The sequence below is a fragment of the Ixodes scapularis genome, unplaced genomic scaffold (genome assembly GCF_016920785.2).
Source record: "Ixodes scapularis isolate PalLabHiFi unplaced genomic scaffold, ASM1692078v2 PGA_scaffold7__128_contigs__length_106722199, whole genome shotgun sequence".
Classification (NCBI taxonomy): domain Eukaryota; kingdom Metazoa; phylum Arthropoda; class Arachnida; order Ixodida; family Ixodidae; genus Ixodes; species Ixodes scapularis.
In genome coordinates, this window is record NW_024609882.1 from 41,730,706 (window position 1) to 41,752,906 (window position 22,201).

At 46.4% G+C, this 22,201-nt stretch overlaps 3 protein-coding genes across 4 annotated transcripts in view; 2 read left to right on the forward strand and 1 right to left on the reverse strand.

The window, feature by feature from the left end:
- The window catches only part of LOC8042899 (tRNA-splicing endonuclease subunit Sen34), a 41,264-nt gene that overhangs the window by 13,447 nt on the left and 5,616 nt on the right, over positions 1–22,201 (reverse strand). Inside the window, exons 5-6 of one of the 2 annotated variants that reach the window (XM_042286445.1) lie at positions 19,376–19,537; positions 13,073–13,218 (exon numbers count right to left, since the gene is read on the reverse strand). In XM_042286445.1, coding sequence (XP_042142379.1) covers positions 13,073–13,218; positions 19,376–19,537 — 308 coding nt within the window. Of the gene's footprint in view, positions 1–9,394; positions 13,219–19,375; positions 19,538–22,201 lie in introns of those variants that run through there. The other variant, XM_002415865.5, reaches the window with a different exon arrangement.
- LOC8042902 (F-box only protein 43-like) lies at positions 85–7,176 on the forward strand. Its single transcript, XM_029970715.4, has 5 exons — positions 85–228; positions 1,964–2,169; positions 3,236–3,497; positions 5,055–5,207; positions 5,963–7,176. The coding sequence occupies exons 2-5, from the start codon at positions 1,964–1,966 to the stop codon at positions 6,227–6,229; spliced, it is 888 nt and encodes a 295-aa protein (XP_029826575.2). The 5' UTR covers positions 85–228; the 3' UTR covers positions 6,230–7,176.
- On the forward strand, positions 16,847–17,996 carry LOC8042901 (DNA-directed RNA polymerase II subunit RPB3). The gene has a single exon (XM_002415864.5). The coding sequence runs from the start codon at positions 17,100–17,102 to the stop codon at positions 17,922–17,924; it is 825 nt and encodes a 274-aa protein (XP_002415909.1). The 5' UTR covers positions 16,847–17,099; the 3' UTR covers positions 17,925–17,996.

Here is a 22,201-nt window from a genome sequence, read left to right on the forward strand (position 1 = left end):
TAAAAGTTATAATACGTTTTCATCATAGGTTAGACGTGCTGCGAACCTGCTACCATCTGCTTAAATCTCATTGGCCAACTCAAATGTCCCGCGTTGTTTCAAACTTGAGGGAAGCAAGCGGCGGTTTCACGCAGTTTCTCGCTGTTGTGATGGCATCAGCGTAGCCTTATTTCTTCTGCCATTTCAAGTTTTTCATTTGCAGCACTGGAGGACTACTTCCACGGAAAGGTGATCGTATTCTCATTACAGTTTTTAACGCATCTGTTATCAAGAGTAGAAAGATTTTTCCTTAGTTGTTGATAAGACTTACGTTGGATCGGTGACGTGATAACACCGGCATGACGTTTTCGCGGGAACGTTTTTCGCGTAAACTTTCCTTCCCACCGATTCCCGCAAGATCGTTTTGCTAATGCATCGTTTGGTAAGCTGTTTGAAACGAGCTGATCTCATATGAAGGGCTCAACTGAACCTACGGAGATTGCATTCGCAGAATTTAAATGCTCTGGGCTCTCAATTTCCTGCATAGTGCGACGGTTGCAAAATGCAACCGCGACGGTTACAAGATGGAACCATAGAACGTTGTCGCGAGCGAGCGTTCTCTAAAACGCGATTCCTGGTTGATTGATTGATTGACTGGCTGTAAGCCACTGTATTATATTCGAAACGTTTATTGTGCATTCAGTAGCGATTATGTTTCAAATAGCGACAGACTCCGTCCTTTGCGATTTGTCAGAGCGCTCCTACGAACTTTCGTCATGATGGACGTTCTTTGATTTTCGTCCGCGGTTCGATTTTTGGGCGGTAAATAGGGCTCGAACAGAGAACGCTCTCGCGCTAGAAGCTCGTTCGATACTGTGGGGCAAGTTACATTCAGTAACAGAGTCGCGTTTGACGTCTCAGGTACTCTTCGAGTAGCTGCGCTTTTCGTATGTGTGCACCCCGATTACCCCGATTGGTGCTCATCGGAAAATAACCCCGGCAATGCCAAAGCGATGTTAAATGTTTGAATTTTTCAACATGGAGCACCTATGCTGCCGGCAAGTTCATGATGTCGAGTTAGCTACTCGGCTAGCGAGTCGTGCCATAACAGTAAGCCCATTCTTTACCAAGTGCTGCAGAAACAACGCAAGTTTAACCGCCGGGCTCGAGTGTTGAGCATTGACCCTACAGTGCTCTAGCTTTCAAGAAATGTCTGTGATAAGTGTCAATTCTATGTATTAGGTGCACAACCTAAGACATGCACTAAAAGCTTGGATTTCCTCTGCTGGCATGCTAAAAGCCCATGTTACCTGCACTGAATAACTCTATTCGCTTAACTGTGTCGAATGTTGCATCAAAGCAGTGGCACTGTCTGCAGGGTGGGTCATGTACAAATGTTCCATTCATTTAAGAGAATGTTTCTGATCGTGTGCATTGCCCAAACCTGTTACAAGCAAACATACCCGTAAACAGCGACCTGATGTGCAGCACGAAAACGTAAGCCACAGTCACACCGCTAATACATTGTACGAAAAGAAGTTTGTAGACAGTGCCCGAGCCGTGCTTCTTACGACAGTGATGCCACACTGGTTGTATGAAAGCTTTCTGCATACATGTGGACCGCAAGTTTGTCTGCTTCGTTTAGATGGGCTGTGTTGACATTAGAACACAGAGCTCTGATTGAAGGATAGTGGGAAGACCTCGAGGCAGCTTGCTTTGAGGTCGACCCACTCTCCTTCAATTAGAGCTTGGCGTTCTGACGTCAACACAGCCCCTGCTAAAGAAGCTGACGAACTTGTGCTCCGCAAAATGCAAACATGCCGCAGATCTTTTTGTCTCTACGTCTGCGGCGAGCACCACGTCTTTTGCGTACGACGTACAAGCTGTGCGGCCACAACTTTAGGGTCCAATGTCGCCAGTCCGACAGAGCTTGGGTGAATGAAACCGGGGCTTGACTCTCATGCGTCCGGCTTGTCTTGCGCAGATGGTGAGCCCAACGCCACATGCCAGGTTCTTGGACGGCTTGCACGCCGGTGCCATGTCTTTGTCCCACACGTCCACCCCCGAGAGCGGCTACTTCGCTTTCAGGGGCCAGACAGCCGACTACAGCCGCATCGGCCCCCCTTTCTACCTCTGCTCCGACGAAGATTCCGGCATTGTGTCCCAAGACGACTCTCTTGTCGTGCCTCAGTGAGTGCGTCCGCCGTTTCTCGCAGGCTTGTGAACAGGAGCTTGCATTATGTTAGGACGGCTAAGTGTTCCCTACTGTAATACTGCTTCGTATGCGGAGAGCAAGTCGTCTGCTTCTTGCGCAGGAGTTGCAGTAACACCAGATGGACACCGAGCTCTTATTGGCTGTGATTGAAAGAATAGTGGGTAGAGCTCAATGCTAGATTCTTTGAGGTCTACCCACTATTCTTTTCAATCGCCCAGTAAGAGCTCAACGTTCTGACATCATCGCCAACCCCTGTGCAAGAAGACAAACTTGCACTCTGCATATTCAGAGGTTCTGAGGTTATACAACAAAACCAAAGTGATTGATTGGTACTTTTAATGTTGGTAGGGCTTTCTGGTTTGCCTCATATCACTGGACGACTACTGTCATACCAATTTACGTAATGATATCTAGGGAAGTAAAACCAGAAACTGCTGAGCCCAAGTACTGCCTTTGTGCAATACACTGTATGCGTGCCTGGAAAAGTGACAAACATACGATCACGGGTTGCACGAGCCAAGGCCTCACGTCTACATGCTTTTAGTAAGTTTCTACCTTCATATCTTGGGAACAAAACTTTACAATGTGAAGCGCAAGTTCATCTGCTTCTTGCACAGGGGTTGCACTGACGTCAGAATGTCTAGCTCTGATGAAAGGATCCCATGTAGACCTCAAGGTCTACCCACTAACCTTCCAATCAGAACTCAGCGTCCTGACGTCAGCACGACCCCCGCTCAAGAAGCAGATAAGCTTGTGCTCTGGATAGTCTTTAGGCCTACGCACATTTTCCTAACTTTAAAACCGTCGAGGTGCGGGGTTAAAACCCACTGCCTCACGCATCGAAATTCTCTTGGCTTCGTTTTTTAGACCAGTAGTCCAACTGGTCTAAATAAACAGAACCGACGGAATTCGAATGTGCAAAGCAGTGGGTCATAACCTCGCACCTCGACGGTCTTAAAGGTAGAAACACGTGCGCAGTCCTAAACACTACCGTAAATGTAAACCTCCGCTAACCCTTGCTGTCTACTTTCATGTGCCCAGTTCTTCAAGCGCTGCCGGCACCCCGGGGTCGTCGTCCTGGCGGAGGAGGGTAGGAAAATCGCACGTCGACTTCCTATCACTCCTGCAGTCGTTCGAGCCAGGCCTCTCCCGGAAGCTGCTGTCTTTCTTGTCGGACCACGACCTGGCAGTGGTGTGCTGCACAAGTCGGGAATGGAGGCAAATCTGCCAATCCGTGCCCGAGGCAAAACGGCGCTGGCAGCAATATGTCCAGCTCAAGAGGGATGCCTGGGAATCTTCCAGGGTACGAAATTCAGTCTGCTACGGTGCGTCGATGGATGAGCGGGTGTCGTAAAGTTCCAAACAAGTGCCTAGGAGTGCTCCGAGGTAGAGGTTCATTTCGTTTCCAAGCGGTGGAATACGCAGAGACGTCGCACACCCCGCGGAAGTCTTCCGTCGCCCAATCTGCCAGTCGCGTAGTTGGAGAAAATGAGATGGGGTTCCAGGATGGGTAGATTAAGGGGAATCGTTTGGCTATGCATCCGACTGGACTAAGAGATCTTCATTTTACCAGAATGACGGCATAACTACGAACATACACTACCCAACAAAGACTGCTACAAATTTGTTTGTGGGATTTCTTACTTACTGATTCACAATGTCGACCCACTGCATTCAGATTGGGAAGCATAAAAGCGACACAAATTCAGAAAACTGGCGACACACCCGCAATAACCGCATGACGTTTTCATCCAGAACTAGTTCTAGATTTACACACTCAAAAACTCATTAAATGCCACCCTTGAGTCGACAGTTAGAAATTTTTCTTTTAACGAACAGCGATCAATTAGATCATACTACCTAGGCACAATGTTGATTGTGATAATGTTTCATTTCTAGACCAACTCTTAACATTTGTATAACTTGCTAAATGTTTGCACTATCACTGTTGCTGCTTTGCTGGAACTGGCATTTTTATTTTCTGTTTTGTACATACAGCATCCTTCTGAAATTTAATATTCCCAACATGCTAGTATAGACAAATGTTTGTTAAGTATTTGCGTTCAAGACCCTGATTAAGTGTGACCACACTCTTATTAAAGTGCTTTTGTGTGCCACTCACATTACGTTCCTTGTAAGAAATAATAGTATTGTTAAATTAATCAATTTTTAAAAAGTCCCTGCAGAAAAGAGCAAGGGTTTTCTTTCTGTCCATTCGTCGGCCTTAAAGTCAAGGAACGGCTTGCAGGGTTAGGGCAGTATCAGTGACCATGTCACCTATGCTTGTAGTGGGCATCTGCATGCCAATAGACCAATCTCACCGAGCGTTTGGTGCACAATGCAACTCTGGTCCATGGGAGGCAGCCAGCAGTGCACGAAAAGGCTTGTGCCGTCTTGTGCTCCGAGCGCGCAGAGCTACAGCAAAGTAGGCATATACTAAAAGAGCAGAAAAAAAAACACAGGGACAAATAGAGGGACACAGACGCAATGCTGACTCAACTTGTCCTAGCTCTGTTGTTTTTTTTGCGCTGTTTTATTTATATGTTCACTATGCACCACTGACTAGCCCACCTTCGAACATTACTGCAGCTAGAGCAAGGTTGTCACGCATTTAGAAAGGCTAAAGTTCCCTGGATGCATTGTGCCAGCAGTGGCGTAGCCAACCTGGCCGGTGAGATCTCTCTATTGCTTATCCGGGTTTCGCTACCACGGTGTTCCGCTACAAGCCTCCCCAAGATCCGGCAGCAACACTTGTCACGAAATTAGCTCTATTCAACTACCCTCTGAGCATTCCGACCAATGTGTTGCGAAATGTTTATACAGGGACAGCATTTCTAAGACCTCCCTTCGTAACTTTCAGGAGAACCTGCCAAGCAAGAAGCCGCTGCAGCACCGGAGCGAAGAGGTCCCCCACCCGCTGGCAGTGAGGAACTCCAATTCGGGCAACGGCGACTCGGACAAAGTGCCGACAGGCGCACCGGCCTACGAGTCCAGGTTCCAGCTTTACTTCGAGGTAAGCGCCACAGTTTGGGAATGGCTGCCGCATCGGACCATGGCCGGGCTAGCCGGCGGCTTTCCTCTGGATTTCTTTTGGCCACAGGGAGCATGGCCGTGTTACCCTTGTTAATATTCCTTCCTGAGTCACCTTAAATAACTGTTCCGACCACCGGGATTGAAAATGTGTGCCAAAATGCACTCTGAAATAATTGTAGAGAGCGAATTGAAGATTCCTTTCACTCAGTGTAGATAAACGCTCGTTTATAGACCAACATGCGGCTTTGACATTCCACCGCTCTCTTGGGGCTGCCCGTGCAGATCTGGTGCCGCATGCCCTCACCAGGTGTGTGCATAGGATTGTTTGTAAAGCATGTGCTGGCTGACCATCCGTCCAGAAGACAAGGTTCTGCATAAGTTTGCAGGCAGGTGGCCTGCAAACAAAAAGGACGACTCATGGGCCTAATAGTCTGGAGATGCCTTCAACTTGATCCCGGAGCAGAGAGGCCAACACTGGCGAGGTGCCTAGCCAGAAGGAGTTAAAGCGCCGGAGGCAGAGTAGGGTCGCAGTGACCCCATTAGGCTGCAACAACAGGGAGAAACTACCACCCGCGCGAATGCCGTAATGGACCATGCTCCTTCATCGAAAGATGTCCAGGCAGTCGAGATCCTCAGTAGGGGCGTGCCTGATGCCCCTGTTAGTCTGGCACACGAAACCCCCAGGTCTCACTTTTTGTTGGACATGGACTGAACACACCTTGCGTGTCTTTCCAGGAGGGCAAGCGTCTCGAAGAGGGCGAATGGCAACTGCCGTGCCCCAAGTGTAGGTACCCAAGCCGCGTCTCCAGCGGCGCCGCGTGTGCCATTTGCAAGTCGCCAAACTGCCACTACCGTTTCTGCAAGCACTGCAAGAGTCCGGCGCACGAGTCTGGCCAGCGATGTCCCCAGCTTTCCGTCGCCGGAAGCGGTGCTCGTGGCAAGGAACCGGTCATTGGCGGGAAACAGTCGAAACACAGACTACGCCGGTTGTTGCCGGCATAGTACCGCGGACTTGCCTCGCCTGTACAGCATTTTGGGATGTAAAGAGACATGTGTGCGCAACCCTTTCTTTTAAAGTGACCCGTACAAATGTGTGCATGGTATTTTAACCTGTGAATGCATGCGTGAATGCGCGAGCGAGTGATGACGTGTACATAAGTATGTTAGTTTTAATGCCTTCAGACTCCGTTTGGGAGAGTGTACAGAGGTATGGGTGTGCTTTTATTCTGTGTGTGTGTGTGCATGTGAGAAAGTATGGGGTGTGTTTCAATGTTCAATGCCTGCAGACTCCACACGGTTACTATGTACAAATATGCGAGTGCTTTTATTCTGTAGGCATGTGTGCTGTGAGGGAGTATGAGGTGTACATATGTGTCTACAAGCATTTTTCTTTTTTAAGAATGGACATTTTCTGCATTTGAAGGTCGGTTTTATCTTATACAGCTGGGCTTACTCTGGTCCGGAAAGACTGACAGAAGGCAAACAGTACATGACCTGTGGCTCTAAGTTGGACAACTTGGCGTGAAATTTGGTCGTTGCCGACTGCTGCGATTGATCAGTGCTGCGTTGCGGTTGGCCAATCATGGCCAATTGCAGCACACCCAGGTCGAGCACAACGCTGAACAATCATGGCCGTCGGCAATCTCGTCACCTTTCTCACCAAACGTCCAACTTTGAGCCCCATGTCATAACCCAGGGTTATGCTCTTCTACAAAAAAAAAATTAAAAAAAAATATTTTGATTGACTTTCATATTTGAAGACAAATACAAAGTATGCCTTTTTGGTCGTGCAAAGCTCGAAACGGGTTGGGGATCTACCTCAGTATAGCCAACAACTAGACCTCGACATCTGGTGCTTGGTGTGCCTTGTGTAAACCACTTGGTGCCTTTACACCCTGTATAGGATTGTCATTGCAAACCAAACGTGCCATTAAAACTGTGAATACTCTGTCTTGTGGTTTTGGAGCTTTCCTTTCAACAAGAGATGTGTCGTACGGCTGGCTTCTAGCAGTTTCCGGTTTCCCGCTCCCGTAACGAAAGAATTGCGTCAGAGTTTGGCTAGAACTCGTGTCCAACCTGCTGCCCCATGCAGGCCTCCAGTGGTGAGGTAGAAAATCCAGCACTATGACCTTGTTGAGGCCCATTCATGCAGCGACGTTTGCCCAAGTCATGCTCCAACACAACCTCAAGGCATTGTGCCAGGCTACTCTTGCCAAGCTTTATGCGAAGCACGCATGTTCCGGTGACTTGCAGTTGTAACTCCACACAAGTACCCATAATGCAGTGAATGGGCCTCTATCTGGAACGTGTTGACTGAGCACACTCGCTCATGTGATGGGGGTGTGTGTATGTTTATACAGCCTTGAACTTAGTCTGCCTCAACAACCGCTAGCCTGGGGTCTTTAACGTGCATCACGCAGTAGTGATACACGACTGCATGCCGGTAGAATGCTCATCCTGATGAAAACGGGCAGGGGTGGGGACTGAATGCTCAAGTAATGGGGGACTGCAGGAGGCACTGGAAAAAAACAGCATGTGCTACGGAGGAAAGAGGCAATGGCAGAGTCGCAGCTAAGGCGTATACCCGCCAGAGACTTGAAGTTTGCTTTCCACTTCTACTGGAGCACATGATTTGGCAGGGCTTTCTAGATGCTATGCATGACAATGTTTGTGATGTCGAGACATGAAAAGTGTATCGAGTTCTTCGATACAGTATCCCTGCAGAGCGATGTTCAATACATTCTGTGCTACCATTGCCTTTGCCACCGTAGTGCAAATAAGGGGAAAATTTTTTCTTTTTGGAATTGGTCATGGGCTTTCTGTGTAGAGCACCCCTGAGTGACCTATAAAGATGGCCACAACTGACTGCAGGCAGCCTCGTGGTAGTATGCAAAGATTTTCCAACGTCTTATGTGCTGCTAATCTCTGTCAGTGGTGCGTCATGTGCAGCTAACATAGAGGGGTTCTGGTGAAGAAATGCCACTCCCAACAGCTGCTAGTACGATTCGGATTCACCAGGCACGCAAGTCTGGAGAAAAGCATCTCTCCCGCTCAATGCAGGAGATCGGGTGGGAAAAGTGGGGGTGTGGGAGGGAATTTATTAGGCAGCAAGTATTTTGACGTATGTGACGCCACTTCCGGAAGATGGGGAATTTTCTTCAAAAACATTCTGACGTCCCCCGTCAAAATATTTTTCTAATTATTTTGACATCTCAAACTTAGAACTTTAGAGCTTCGGAGTCCGGACTGAGGAGCGATCGAAGGTGGCGGTCAAAAAGTATTATCTTGCCTGCAGGTAGCATAGCAGTTCGACACATTTTTTTTAGAAAATATGTTGTGTAGTCAACTGCTGTTTTTATTACCTTTTTGTGGAATGCAAAAATACCTAAAAGTAAACAAAAGGTTAGGGTGCAAACGAGCTGGTGGTGCTTAAACATTTGACTAAAACCCCGAGACTGGGACGAGAAGGGACAATCAAACACAGTCTCAAATGCAGCTGTGTTTCAGACTTTGTGTTTGTCCGTCCCTTCTCATCCCACTCTCTGGGTTTTTAATCAAATGTTTAACCCAAAAGTACATCAGCTATCAGGCCGAAAGTAACGTCTGCTTGGTTGCGCCAGACATTACAGAATGCGGCATCGCTACTTTTAATGACGTATTTCACGTGATTTATATAGGCAAAGGAGCTGAATGCCTCGCGTTATAATAGTAATAATTTTCTTTTAGAGGGCATTGAAACCTGCCCTCGCATTATATTTGTGCAAATACAGTATGCTGGCACAAGTATGCAACAGTTTGATGTTCAGAAGATCCGCAACAGCTCAGTTCTTGGTGTGCAGACAACTAAAGGATGTTTTTGTGCAGCAAAAATGATTGGCAACAATATGTGAAGCACTGCCACCTTCCTTTTTCAACAGCTATAGCTTGTGTCACTTTATCTGCGAGTGAAGCTACACACATTGCCCCGAACGATGCTTGAACTGCACGAGTGTGCATTTTTGACAAAGATGCCGAAAATCCGGAACTTGCAGGTAAAGTGAAACAGTATAGCAAAAACTTCATAGAAACTTCTTACTAATCGATTACACTGCAACTTTCTATGCACGGCATAATGCCGAAAAAGCTAAATATATACTTCGCGACTGCCACCACGTGAATAACCAGAAAGAACATAAAATTGGTTTTATTGCAAGATCAGCTTGGGTTAGGAGGGCAGGTATGATGATCATGCTGATGAGAATGGTCTCGCGATTCAAGTCTACAAAGCAGAGTGTTGTCTCTGCAGCAGCAGTCCCACCTTGCACTCCTAGGGCTAGAAGAGAGATGTTACAGACGCTCTCTTTGCTGCGCGCCTGAGCGAGCGAGAGTAGCTCAGAATCGCAGATGCGGGTGGGGCAGTACTGTCAGCTTTGACATGATGCTATGGTGATACAGTAGACTCACCAATTCAAACTCCAGGAAGCTATGAATTTTGTTTGAATTATCAAGAATTCATCTAAATATAGTGTAAGATAAAATTAATTTGCCATATGAATGGCTACACATACAATGCAGATATTCAATGATTTCTTCTACATAGGCCCACTGACCATAAGCAGGCATGCCACACATGAAACATTTGTGAAATGTATGGCACAAGTTTATTATCCCTCAACAATGTTGTTTATCGTGAACTGTGCAGCAGCACATGACAACTCAAAACAAAATTAAGTTTGTTCATCGGGCAAAGAAATTGTCTAATGTGGACTATTAAGCAGGAGACATATGAGCGAGAGAAACAGGCACTGCGCGGCAGTTTTCATAGCAACTGGCACGGACACTGTGGCATAGACCTATGCCATGCCGCCACGTCACAGTGTCCGCGCAAGTTGCTATGGAAATTTACGCTCAACGGGGCTTGAGCCCCGTTGAGAGCACCTCTCCCCGATTCCCGGTGCACTGCCGAGAAGCAACACCCGCGGAAGCAAGCTCTGCAGGTGTTGCTTCTTTGCAGTACACCGGTGCTCAGAAAGAAGCGCACTCAACGGGGCCGCAGGAAAAAAAAGTAAAAATTCCACGAAAACGCCATTCGAATTAAGCGGCTTATAGATATACCAAAAACACAGCGGGACAACCAAATTTTTGAAATCTGTTTGAATTAACCAGAAGTATGAAATATGCGAGGTTAAATTATCGCAAGCCTACCGTAGTGACACTGAAGCATGGGACCGCCTGGAGAAGCGAGTGATTGCCACACCTCCCCATTCTAATGTGCCATAGCTAGAGCTTGTCATCAGTTGTGAACATATGTATACTCTGCCTTCTCGGGCCTTCGTCAGTTTCTCAATTAAAAAACAGAAGGGTTCCAATGAAACATATTTTCTCCATGTGCTTCTGAAAACCAAACAAGAATCCAATGTGCACCCTTATAATACAAGAACAACAATGCCCAAAATTTCACAAGCACGACACCAGACCTAGTTGTTAAGCTTCCTATTGGAAGCTTTTTGTCCAGTGTCATTGGCACAAATTTGTTCTAAAAAAGTTCAAGTTCAAATGCAGTAGTAAAAGACTCGTCTAATTAGGCATGTGAGCAAGACATTGAAGCACTGGAGTCTCAAATTAATGATCGCCTACAATTTGCAACACCACCGCTGCCCGCACTGCCAAGCTAGACTACCATCCAGGGGTCCGCCAAGTTCATTAAAAACTGACGTGGGAATGTGCCATGCACTGGTACACTCTAAAGGCTGGTTCACACATCTGCATTAAACAGCTTTTAGCGTGCTCGGTTGCGTTGCTCTTGCCTGTAGCCGCTAGGGACGATAAAACAGTCTAACGCCATCTATCAGCCCTGGAACACGTCCGACAAGCATACAACTAGAGTAGGTTTTGCAGTGCTTTCGAGGTCAAACCTAGGCATTACGTACAAGAAATGGTCGCCCATAACATTGCCAGAATACTTCTGGCCCACCGTGAGAGAATGATGCACAAGAAATCAAAAATTATATTTGCGGATCTGAAGTGCTGCAAGGCTACCCGATACAGTAAACTTTCGCTAGTTTGACCTCGGTTAATTTGACTCTTCGTTTAATTCTATCGTGTTCACAAGTCCCGGCAAGCCCCTATACAATTCTATGGGAGGAAAAGTTTGATAGCTAGAACTCGGAAAGACTCCGCATCGGATAAATCGTCCCGAGCGAATGTGCGCGGGCTCACATTGCAAAGCACCACGGCAGGAAAACCACCAACAAAGGGCGAAACACGAGCCCTTTGCTGCTAAGCCGAACGTGCGCAAATATGCGCCTGCTCCTCTACGCCGTTGAGATGAATTGTAGCGAATGACCCGAGCCAGCGCAACCAATCTGGCGTGGAGTAGCGCGGAGAACATAGCGCGTGGTCGGGCGCGGAGACAGTGTGCGCTCTCAAAACGCTTTTCTGTAGCATCGTGTGCGGTCCATCTTACGCGCCGGAAAGCGCAGGTTCTCTTTTCTTTTTCTTTCTCTGTTGCCGACGGTCTGGATGTTTGGCACCAAAGTCGGCTCGTGAAGCTTTCTCAGCATGCACTCTCAAAGCACTTTTCTGTAGCACCGTATGCGATCCATCGCGCCGAAAAGTGCAAATTCTCTTTTCCTTTTTTTTTTTTTCTGTTGTCGACGGTCTGGCTGCTTGGCGCCAAAGTCGGCTCGTTAAGCTTTTTTTTTTTCTTTCCTTTTTTTGTAGTGCACGATTTTCCGGGGACGTGACATTTAGTTACGCCGCCCTCCAGAGATGCTTTTGGACACGCGTTTTAAGCGCAGACGGCAGCAGACCCTCCGTGAGTACTTTGGACAGTAAAAGAAAGTTCAATTTTAACAGTTTTTCTCTCCTTTTTATAATCCAATCATTCGGATAATTCAACCAAATTTCAAGGTCCCGTCAAGGTCGAATTGACGAAAGTTTACTGTAGGGGGCGCCAGTGTCTTCTTTCGTCACAAGCAGATACGGGCGAGAGCAGCACGCTCGAGCTAACTTAAACGCAAGTGTGTGAGCCAGCCTTAAAAGGGTGCTAAACCATTTTCTGCTATAGTCTTTATGGTTATAACAGATCTACAGGCTCCAAGCATCCTAAAAAGAACAAAAAAAATTACATTCATGCGTGGGAAACGTTTTTCTTAAAATCGGCATCGAAAGATTGATCGCATCGCAACTATTGCAGACACCAAGGGCGCCGTCACACGAGGAAGAGCGGGGCTCTACCCTTCTTTGTCCCGTGGCGCCATCTGTTCGATACCGATTTTAATAAAGAAATCGGCCACACACGAATAATGTTTTGTTTTTTAGGATACTTAGAGCCCATAGATTGAGTTACGACTTTAAACAGACTATCGCAGAAAGTGGTTCTCTGCCGCCAATTGTGCAGGCAGAGAGCATTGTGGAAGTACTAGTCCTTCTTTTCTCAACGGACTGTAATTGAAGAAAGGGTGAGCATGCGGACAAGATGGTGAATAATTGACATAACTGAGCACGGGAAAGATAGAGAAAAGGACGATGCATTAAAACTAGGGACAGCGCACGGCACGTTCAAGCACAGCTATGAGTATATCTATCAATGAACGATGGTCCTGTACCTGTAAAAGGGTTCATTATTGAGCAAGCTCGTAGCTGTGTTCGGAGACGCTGCACGTTGTCCCTCTTTTCATGTGTCTTCCCCTTCCTTCCCAGTCTCAGGTTCAGTTATGTCCCGTAGCTGCAGGACAGCATCGATGTATTTTCCGGCGCTTCTGGGAAGGGGTACGGCACGAGGCGCGGACTATCCAAACGCTCGTTTCGCCGCTGCCATTGTCGTTAGAGGTCCCCGGACCAAGACAAGGACAGGTACTGCACCTGGTCCTCCACCAGGGATGCCAGGACCACCGTCTTGTGGACCGAGTTGCCCAGGCGACCCCACAGGACCAGGTCGTGTCCGTCGAAGCTCGTCCCCTTCTCCAGGCACACCACGATCGCAAAGGCGTGGTACAGCAGAGGGTCATCTGCAATGTGGCACACGAATGTCGGCTGCGCAATAGTGCGGACTACCCGGTGAAGAGCGACTAAATACGCTTCAGAGTAACTGGAGTCACTGAATAGGCAACGCTTAGAGTATTGGCCCTTCATCCAACGATTTTCTAGTGGGTGCCACCATGTTGGTGCTCAGCGCAGAGCACGCACAATGGACCTTATTCCAATAAGCCTCTGCACACGCACACACCCTCTCCCCTGGTCTTGCTTCCAGCTATTGCCATTCGCAGAGGACAGCGTCCCGCACATAGAACATTGTCAAAACCTGTATTTGCATCTGTTTTGACCACTGATCTCCACTAGGGGGCTGGATGATGCATTGAGTAAACAAATATAAAGCCACCGGAAGTAAGTGGCTTGTCCTGGAAGTGAGCACTTGACAGGCCTTTTAACTCTTCCAAGTACTGGCTTGAATGGCATTTGGGATGCTGGATTTTTTCTTGTCATCTCAAGAAAGCCTGCTTGTTGCACAGTAACAGCGCGTGCATACCTGAGAAGCCTCATGGGAAGCTATTTGATGTGAAAATTTTGAGATTCTAGTTGATCAAGTGCACTTGTGTCCCACGTTCCAATGCTTTTTTCTCACAATTTATTTCAAAACGAGATTATTAAAACCCACTCAAAGACACGTATGGAAAAGCATGGATGAAAACATAGACTCGACGCACTAGGAAGCCCAGCAGACGCCCAACTTTCGGGACAAGCATTGAACTTCCGATGGCTTCACTTGCACCAGGCTCGGAGAGCAGCTATGTGCCATCCAGCCCCCTATAGTAGAGCTCAGTGGCTTTGACTATCCTCTTTGAGTGATTGGTATAATGTAGAGCATAGAAAGCAATAAAAAACGATAAACGACACATTGCGATGTCAATCTGTTCCGATGGGCAAAGGCATGTTGGGCTGCCCTTCACTCGCAGGATCGGTGGCCGAGTGAGCTAAAGTGCACACCCAGCTCGACGCGCGTGGAGCGAAAGCTCGCGCTGCAGAACCCAGGGATCCTGGGTTTGAGCCTCACCCCCGCCCCTTTCGATCTGGATGAGCATCATACCGGCGTGCGGTACGTCATATATCACTACTGCGTGAGCATGTTAAAGACCTCAGGTTAGCAGTCGTACTGCACTGGCTAAATTGCTCATCTACAGCTGAGACACCAGACGCCAAGGACGTTATTCGCGACTCCAACTAACTATAGGTGGCGCCACTCATTTTCCAAGATGGCGGGTTTAGTGAGGGTCAGAGATGCGTGCCGCTGTTGAGCCTGTTTAGTGTGCTGGCTTCACTGAGCGACATAAATTATTTCTGGTAATACGAGGAAGCTAATGTTTTATGAGCGCAGGTCACCTCTTTAACCAGAAAACAAGAACGGTGTTTTGGCGTATTAATTATGGAAGGATGCGCGTTTTAATTCTGGAGCAAAACCGAAACTTATTTCTATTTTGGATTTAATTTCTCAATAGAGGTCTTAATTTCGGATTCTTTCATGACTCAAGATGTGTCTCACATCGTAATTATTTATTTAGAAAAGTTGTTAGCGGAAACTTTATTTTGTGACATACTGTTCGATCCAGGCTGATATTCGTAGTTGTTGAAAAAATCAGTGCTGATGTCTGTGCGTTCTCGCTGCCTTTTTCTCGCTCAGATATGGGAAATAATGACAATTATCCCAGCAGAAGAATAAGAGAATAATTTTAATTTTTACAATATGTCCACGAAACGCATAAACTAATAAATGCTGCTCTCACTGCAACAACCCAAGACGGAATCCGAGCCAGACAGCTGAAGTGTGTGTGTGTGTTTTTATAGCACCGCGTCACGCGTAGGACTTCATATTACATCCGGCGTTTAACTGTTTGTCTATCTTGATAACTATGTCAGAGTGTTTCATATGCTAAAAAAAAACAGAATTATACCTTTCTGGAAAGACTATTATGGTTAAATAGAGTATCCTCGTGATCTTGGCGTTAATTAGAGGCATACATTGCCGCGATTTGTATTAATAATAATAATATTAAAATTAACATATTTGAAAAAGTATTTCTTCAAGCTCTAATATAACTTGTTGCTTATTACCTAATTTTAAACGTGCAAAGAAATATGACAATGAAAACTAGGCTAATTATCATCACTGGTTCCAATCGCTGCATTTTAATTACAAATAAAATAAAAACAGTCTAAAATCAATGAAAACATTCTAGCTAATGTGAGAAATCCACGTAAAATTACATTAATTGTGGGTAAAGTATATTGTGCTATCAAAGTCGCGACTTTTGACAATCGGCGAAACGTCCAAAGTCGCCGCCAATATATTTCCAAACCAAATGCCCAAAAATAAAAAAATAAAAAGTTTTTTTTTTATCACTAGTTGTTTCATAACATTTATTTACTTTTGTATTTGCTTGCCGTCGTTTTGCCAATCTCAGCCTTTCCAGTTCACTCGCAAAGCTTACCTGCTTGCACATCTGCTCACTGCAGCACGTTTCGTTGGCGTTAGAAGCCGGTGAAACAGTAGTGAGTTTTAATATTGCGTATACGAGCGAACTCAAGCCCTGTGTGTTTGCGTTAGCTTTGCGCGTTCCACACTGCGCGTGCGCGGAGCCCGAAATTGCGGTTTTGGATGGCGCATGGCGATGAGGCGCACGCACAACATGGGGCACGCAACTCTAACGCAAACGCACACCGCTTGCGTTTGCTTCTATGCACAATACTAAAACTCTCCAGTAAGGTACAATCCCATACCGGCTGCAGCACTACGTTGGGACAGTGAAAAGTGCTGTTTGCATTCGGAAACGACATTTCGCGAGCCATGATCGCGAGCAGTTCTGCCATGCCCGCTGAGCAGGAGAATCGGGGGACCCTCACTAGAGCACTTCCCGTTTCCGCCGCGGGAGGGCGAGCGTTGAGCTGGAGACGCGAATAAGTACTAGGAGGGGGCACGTTGCAATATTGGTGAAGCCTAGTCATAAAAAGTTTAAACGATATTGTGCCCAACGTGACCATAGATCTTTCTGGCTATTGGTGTGCGTGACATGTCACGTGCGAGATGGATGGTTGATTGTAGAAGGATTCCTTGCAGGCTTGCGCGCGCTCCATCCGGTAGGTTTTGTCAGAACGAAGGCTAGACGAAGGCTAGCTACGGTCACGTGATGTGGTCATGTCGGGCTGATAAGTGAGGAGATTAAGGAGGAAAATGAGAGAGGCGAGGCGTCAAAGGGGCATGGCTTGTGGAGGCTACGCGGCTGATGTCATGCCCTCTCCTATCCTTCTATCCTCCTTGCCAGACGCCCACTGAGGCAGACTAACTTCGGGCTGTATAAACATACACACAACAATTTGCTTTGCAGCAAATTAAGCAGCGTAAAAACAAAGTCTCCTTTTCTTTTATCAAAAAAACTTTCTTTTTGCGGTAAATTAAGCAATTAATGGTGTAATTAAACGCATAAATCTATCTTAAAATATTTACATTTCGCGGGTTATTTTATGTCTTAATCTATTTTTATTTCTACGTGCAAATCTCGCAAAGAAAACGCGTAAAAACGAACATTCGAACCACTGATCTACAATAGAGATCAGTGATTCGAACATTAAAAAAATCACGCCGTTTAGCCACTTTCCGCTTGCATCGGTTGGTGGGTTGGACACGCTGCCATTCCGATATCATCATCATCACCCGTGCTTTTACGCTCTCATGGCGTCTTTTGCCCGCTTGTTTGTGCATCTGCCGCGTTAGTTCGCAAAAATTACCGCTTAAGATCTCAGCGCTCCAAAAGGACAGCGAGTGAAGCCCCTTCGCGGTTAGTTCAACCAAGCCGCCACATCTCCGGCGTCCCAGCCGACCCACCAAAAACCAGCGAAGATGCCGTACGCCAATCAGCCGTCGGTGCACATCAGCGAACTGACCGACGAAAACGTCAAGTTCTTCGTCGAAGACACCGACCTCAGCGTCGCCAACAGCCTCCGACGCGTCTTCATCGCCGAGGTCGCCACCCTGGCCATCGACTGGGTGCAGCTCGAGGCCAATTCCACCGTCCTCCACGACGAATTCATCGCGCACCGGCTCGGCCTCATCCCGCTGACGAGCGACGAAATCGTCGACAAGATGCAATACTCGCGCGACTGCACGTGCGCAGACTTCTGCACCGAGTGTTCCGTCGAATTCACCATCGACGTAAAGTGTCTCGACGAACAGACCCGTCACGTGACCACGGCGGACCTCAAATCCAGCGACCCGAGGGTCGTCCCCGTCACGTCGCGACACAAGGACGACACCAACGAGTACGGCGAGACGGACGACATCCTGATCGTCAAACTCCGCAAGGGCCAAGAAGTGAAAGCGAGGGCGTACGCGAAGAAGGGCTTCGGCAAGGAGCACGCCAAGTGGAATCCGACCTGCGGCGTCGCGTTCGAGTACGACCCGGACAACGCGTTCCGGCACACGACGTACCCGCGACCCGAGGAGTGGCCCAAGAGCGAGTACTCGGAGATCGAGGACGACAAGGTCGAAGCCGACTTCATCGTGGAAGGGAAGCCCAACAAATTCTATTTCAACGTGGAGTCCTCCGGGGCGCTCAAGCCGGAGACGATCGTGCTCAGTGGGCTCAACGTGCTCAAGAAGAAGCTCAGTGATCTGCAGACTCAGCTCTCCCACGAGTTGCCCTGCGATTCGCTTACCATCAATTAAACCCTTTCAGCGACTCCATTTTTTGTTCTTTTCGGTTTCATGGTACCAATAAATTTGTTATTTTACTTTCGAGAAACTCGATTGCTAAGATGTTGTGTACCAAGTGTTCTAGAACAGATTCAGATCCAACATACTATTTGTGTAGTAAATATCTAAGACAGGCTGTGTGTCAAATTGTGTAACAAATTTTAGGGTACATTCGCTAAAATTGGCCGTGAAACATGTTTCTGAGTAAAGCATCATGTATTCACAGATGCAAATAGTGCTGTTTTCTGTGGCTTTCCAGACCGCTGCACCAAAGACAGTATTGGCAACAATATTAGACCAGCATTGACACTGGTGACATCAACAAGCACTCTCATGCGAGAACTGAGTCGGGCACTTAATTTCTCGGCTGTTAAATTGCTAACGTAAAATACCAGGCATTTGTCCATTCCATACTAAGCGCCAACACCAAATTTTCTAACATATGAAAAAATATGCACAGTGCATATATATCTAAAATTGATGACCTAACAAGCACCCATTCCCCAATTTTCGCGATCATTTTCATAGTTTGGGTGGCCGCTTGCTCGGCATTTTACGGTATATACGTACTGCAGGAGTTTGGTCGGAAGAGTTGTTGGATAATAAAAGTAGCACAATGAAACTGGTCATATTGATAATAAAAGTTTGACACCAACACACACAAAGTAACTGAAATGCTGCTACTTCACAATAAAAAAGTAGCAGCCATTTTCAATTTCAATGCTGCTTCAATAAATAAATAAATAAATTAAAAAAATAAAAAATCTTCAATCGTAAAGTTAGGTAATTGAGGAAAAACACTCACCAAATTGTTTTCATATGGCCTACAGGATCACCAATATCGAGATTATTTTTCAACCTGGTGCACGGAGGCTGCAGAAAATTGCTTTCAAAGTACCGCTGAAGCCCTTCTTTCCCCGAGCGTGACGTCATATCCAGACTTTCTGGAATCATTGCTCTCGCGCATCTTCAGCACCCATCAAAGCTATGCACGCGCACTCTTGCTGTTTTCAAAAAGGTCGGAAAAAGGCATCACGACTCATGTCAGTGCGAGGGAATATATCTCGTCAGATTGCAATTGCACATGCTGCCCGCACGAACGACACACGCTTCGCGACCGAAAGATCCTAGTATGGCATAACGACCGGTCGGAGGTTTTTTGGCTTTTCCCGCATTCAGTAACGCCTTTGGGGAAAACGAACGTGATATTCAGATTCACGGGATAAAAATACTAGAGTTCACCTCTAACCTTTTTCTTTTTTTTTTTCAAGATCCTCTTCAGCTTCCCTTCAAAGTTGTTTTGCCAATGCATAGCCTAAGGACAAGCAAGAAAACGCTTGGACTACAACAGAAACAGCCAATGGTGAATAAGCAAGTCGCAAGGAACTTCCCAGGCGCACACGATGCAAGGTTGAAATCATTACCTGAATACAACAAAAAGTCTCCTCCGAACTTTGCCCCACAGGTCAGGTGGTGGCCTTTCTCCCAAAGGTCTGCAAACACCAGGCAGCGAAGGCGTTCTGCATCCGTCTTCGGATAGTCCAGTGCAACGGGTTCCAAATCGGTTGTTTTTGTGCGGGGACATTCTGCGCATACAAGGAATTCCTCCCATTTGTCACATTGCTCTACCGACCAATCAATCCCGGCGGAGCTGTGATGCAAGTAAAACTTTGCAAGTTTGAATGCAGGTTCTCAAGGGCTCTCTATTAAGCAGTTCAATCACTGATCGTGCTTGTATCCTTGGGATAGCACCACACCTTGTGACCCTTATCCAATATAACTGTCAGCACTTCTGGTAAGATGTCATCTACAACTGAGTCATTCCCATCCTCATTTTCATGTCAAGGAGCCTAAGTAAAAAATGCGAACCCTCGCAGAGCATTTCCAACTTCCCCCTTCATTTGGCGAATTGAGAATTGTGCAAGTGAATGTAAGATTCAAAATTTTTTATTTTATACACACACACATCTTTGAAAAGCAAGCAGCACAATTTCATTTCCTCCGACAACTAAATCACGGATAAACTACCTCAGGCAGCGATGAACTGTGAGTACAACTTAGCTTTTTATACCTCTTAAAAAACCAAAACCACGAGGAACCAAAAAGGAATACACACGCAAAGACATTTTAACCGGCAGAGTTGCCAGGACGTGTAAAGATGAAAATTTAAAACATTATTTATAAAATGAATATCAAGAGTAACCAGGGGCGAATGCAGGAATTTCCAGAAGGGGCAAGGGGGTTAGGTGCTGGTCAGCGTACCATATGTTTAGGAACCCCCCCCTCTCCCTCATTTCCACGCCCTAAATTTCTACACATGCAGAAATCAAGAAGGGGGTCAGGACATCCGGACCCCCCTCTAAATCTGCCCCTGAAAGTAACAACTTTATTTCTAGATGACCAAAGCAAAAGATATATGGTGTACAATAAAAGCATGACTGAAGGCAAAAGAAAGCCCTTCAACAAATAAGCAAGGCTCAAAGTAACAAAAATCCCAAAGAAAAAGGGAATATATACTTTCAAATGGGAAAACCAGATAAAAAGAAAACTAAGAAGAAAAGCAGCAAAGGCCTAAACTTGTAAGACATGGGAAAGTTGAGTATGCTCTAGGGTAAAGGCTGTGTTCCGCGACTTCAGCAGATACGGATACTAAGAAGAAGCTGAGAGACGGTCGCTCGAGAGCTATTGGAAGCTTTCTTTATCAAAAAAAAAGTGGGATGGCATGTGTCAGTGACACTTCTATTGTTCTTCATTGTAATGAATTTCAGTTTTTGAGTCATCTGGTGAAAAATTAATCAACCTTAACGTGATGCTGCTTTGCCTGTCGTGTGTATATATGTGTTCAATTTTCCTGAATAAAACTAGTTGAAAGTTAGCGCCTGTCCTGTATACTTCTTGTCCTTGTCTTTTTGTTGCGCTATATTGTATGTTTTAGTAAAGAGTATGCCCTAGAATGTGAGTATCACCCGAATAATTTTTTGCTACAGAGTCGGACAAGGGTAGGCTGAAGCATGGCAAGGGTAGGATAAATGCCTCTGCATATTGTTATCAACCCTAGTAGTATCTGTTAAGAAAAGAAAACAACATTAAACTGACATCAAACTTCAGAGGTCAACAGAGTCACTTGAGTGGTCTCACTCCTGTGACAATGAATTAAAGTTTTCTTCAACCCAACACATTTTCTATGCTTCGATAATTGGGACAATAACGATTGGTGGATTCAATTATCTTCATTAACGATGTGCCTCCGGCACCGCCGTATCCATTAAATGTTTCGACCTCAGTGTCATCGTTGCACGCAAGTAACCAGTTTTGATGCAAAAACACAAACAAATACTGAGTGACAAGTATTTTCTATTCTATCTTTGGGGCCTTAAAGGGGTACAGAATTGAAACTTGAGATATCCCACAAACACTTCGAAACATGTGAAATATGATCCATAATATCTGTTAATGCTTGTATTTTCGGCGGACTTGTATATTTTTTGTTCCAACTGACGGAATCCGACGAGCGCTTCAATATCAGCCATCAATGCAACGTGATGCATCTTGGGATATTTGCCCCTGACGTCACGCTTGCAACGTCACGGGCCCGTTAACGGCCAAGGGTGCCGTAATTTCGATCGTCATCACTAGGTGTCGCCAGTTTTCTCGTGAACACGTTACAATCCCGCCAAGTGGGAACACCTAGGGTATCGTGTACTAGAACTGAGAGGTGTGCCGAGCACCACTTGTTCCCGTGCACCTACATCGGACACGCCGCGCCATGGCCCTGCTGCTGATGGGCCCGCGATGTCAGACATTCCAATGAAGCTCGGCCCCCCCAACTACCGGGTGGTAGGGAGAAATTGTTTTATTCGTTTTAAAACTGCTTTTTTTTGCATTTACAGACGAAAGACTGGTGTTTATGAGCTGCGGTCATAAAAGAGACCACGTCTACACAAAGAAATATGCACCAAAATTTCACTTCCCCCCAAAGTTGCATGTACCGTATGTCACGAGATTGTTTTACACTTAATATCCCTTCTGCTTGATGTTCTGCACTCGAAGATCAATTGGCCGATACGAAAAACGACAGCTCTGAAGTAGCGGCCTCACGTCTGTTCCAACATTGACCTGTCGTGCACTGTCATCGCGGCGTCTAGCCCGCGGTATGTCGCCATATTAAGAATGACACATACACATACTTCCTGTGATCTGCACAAAACATTTGTTTTTCGGATCAACATATATGCAGCGTTTTAGAGGTC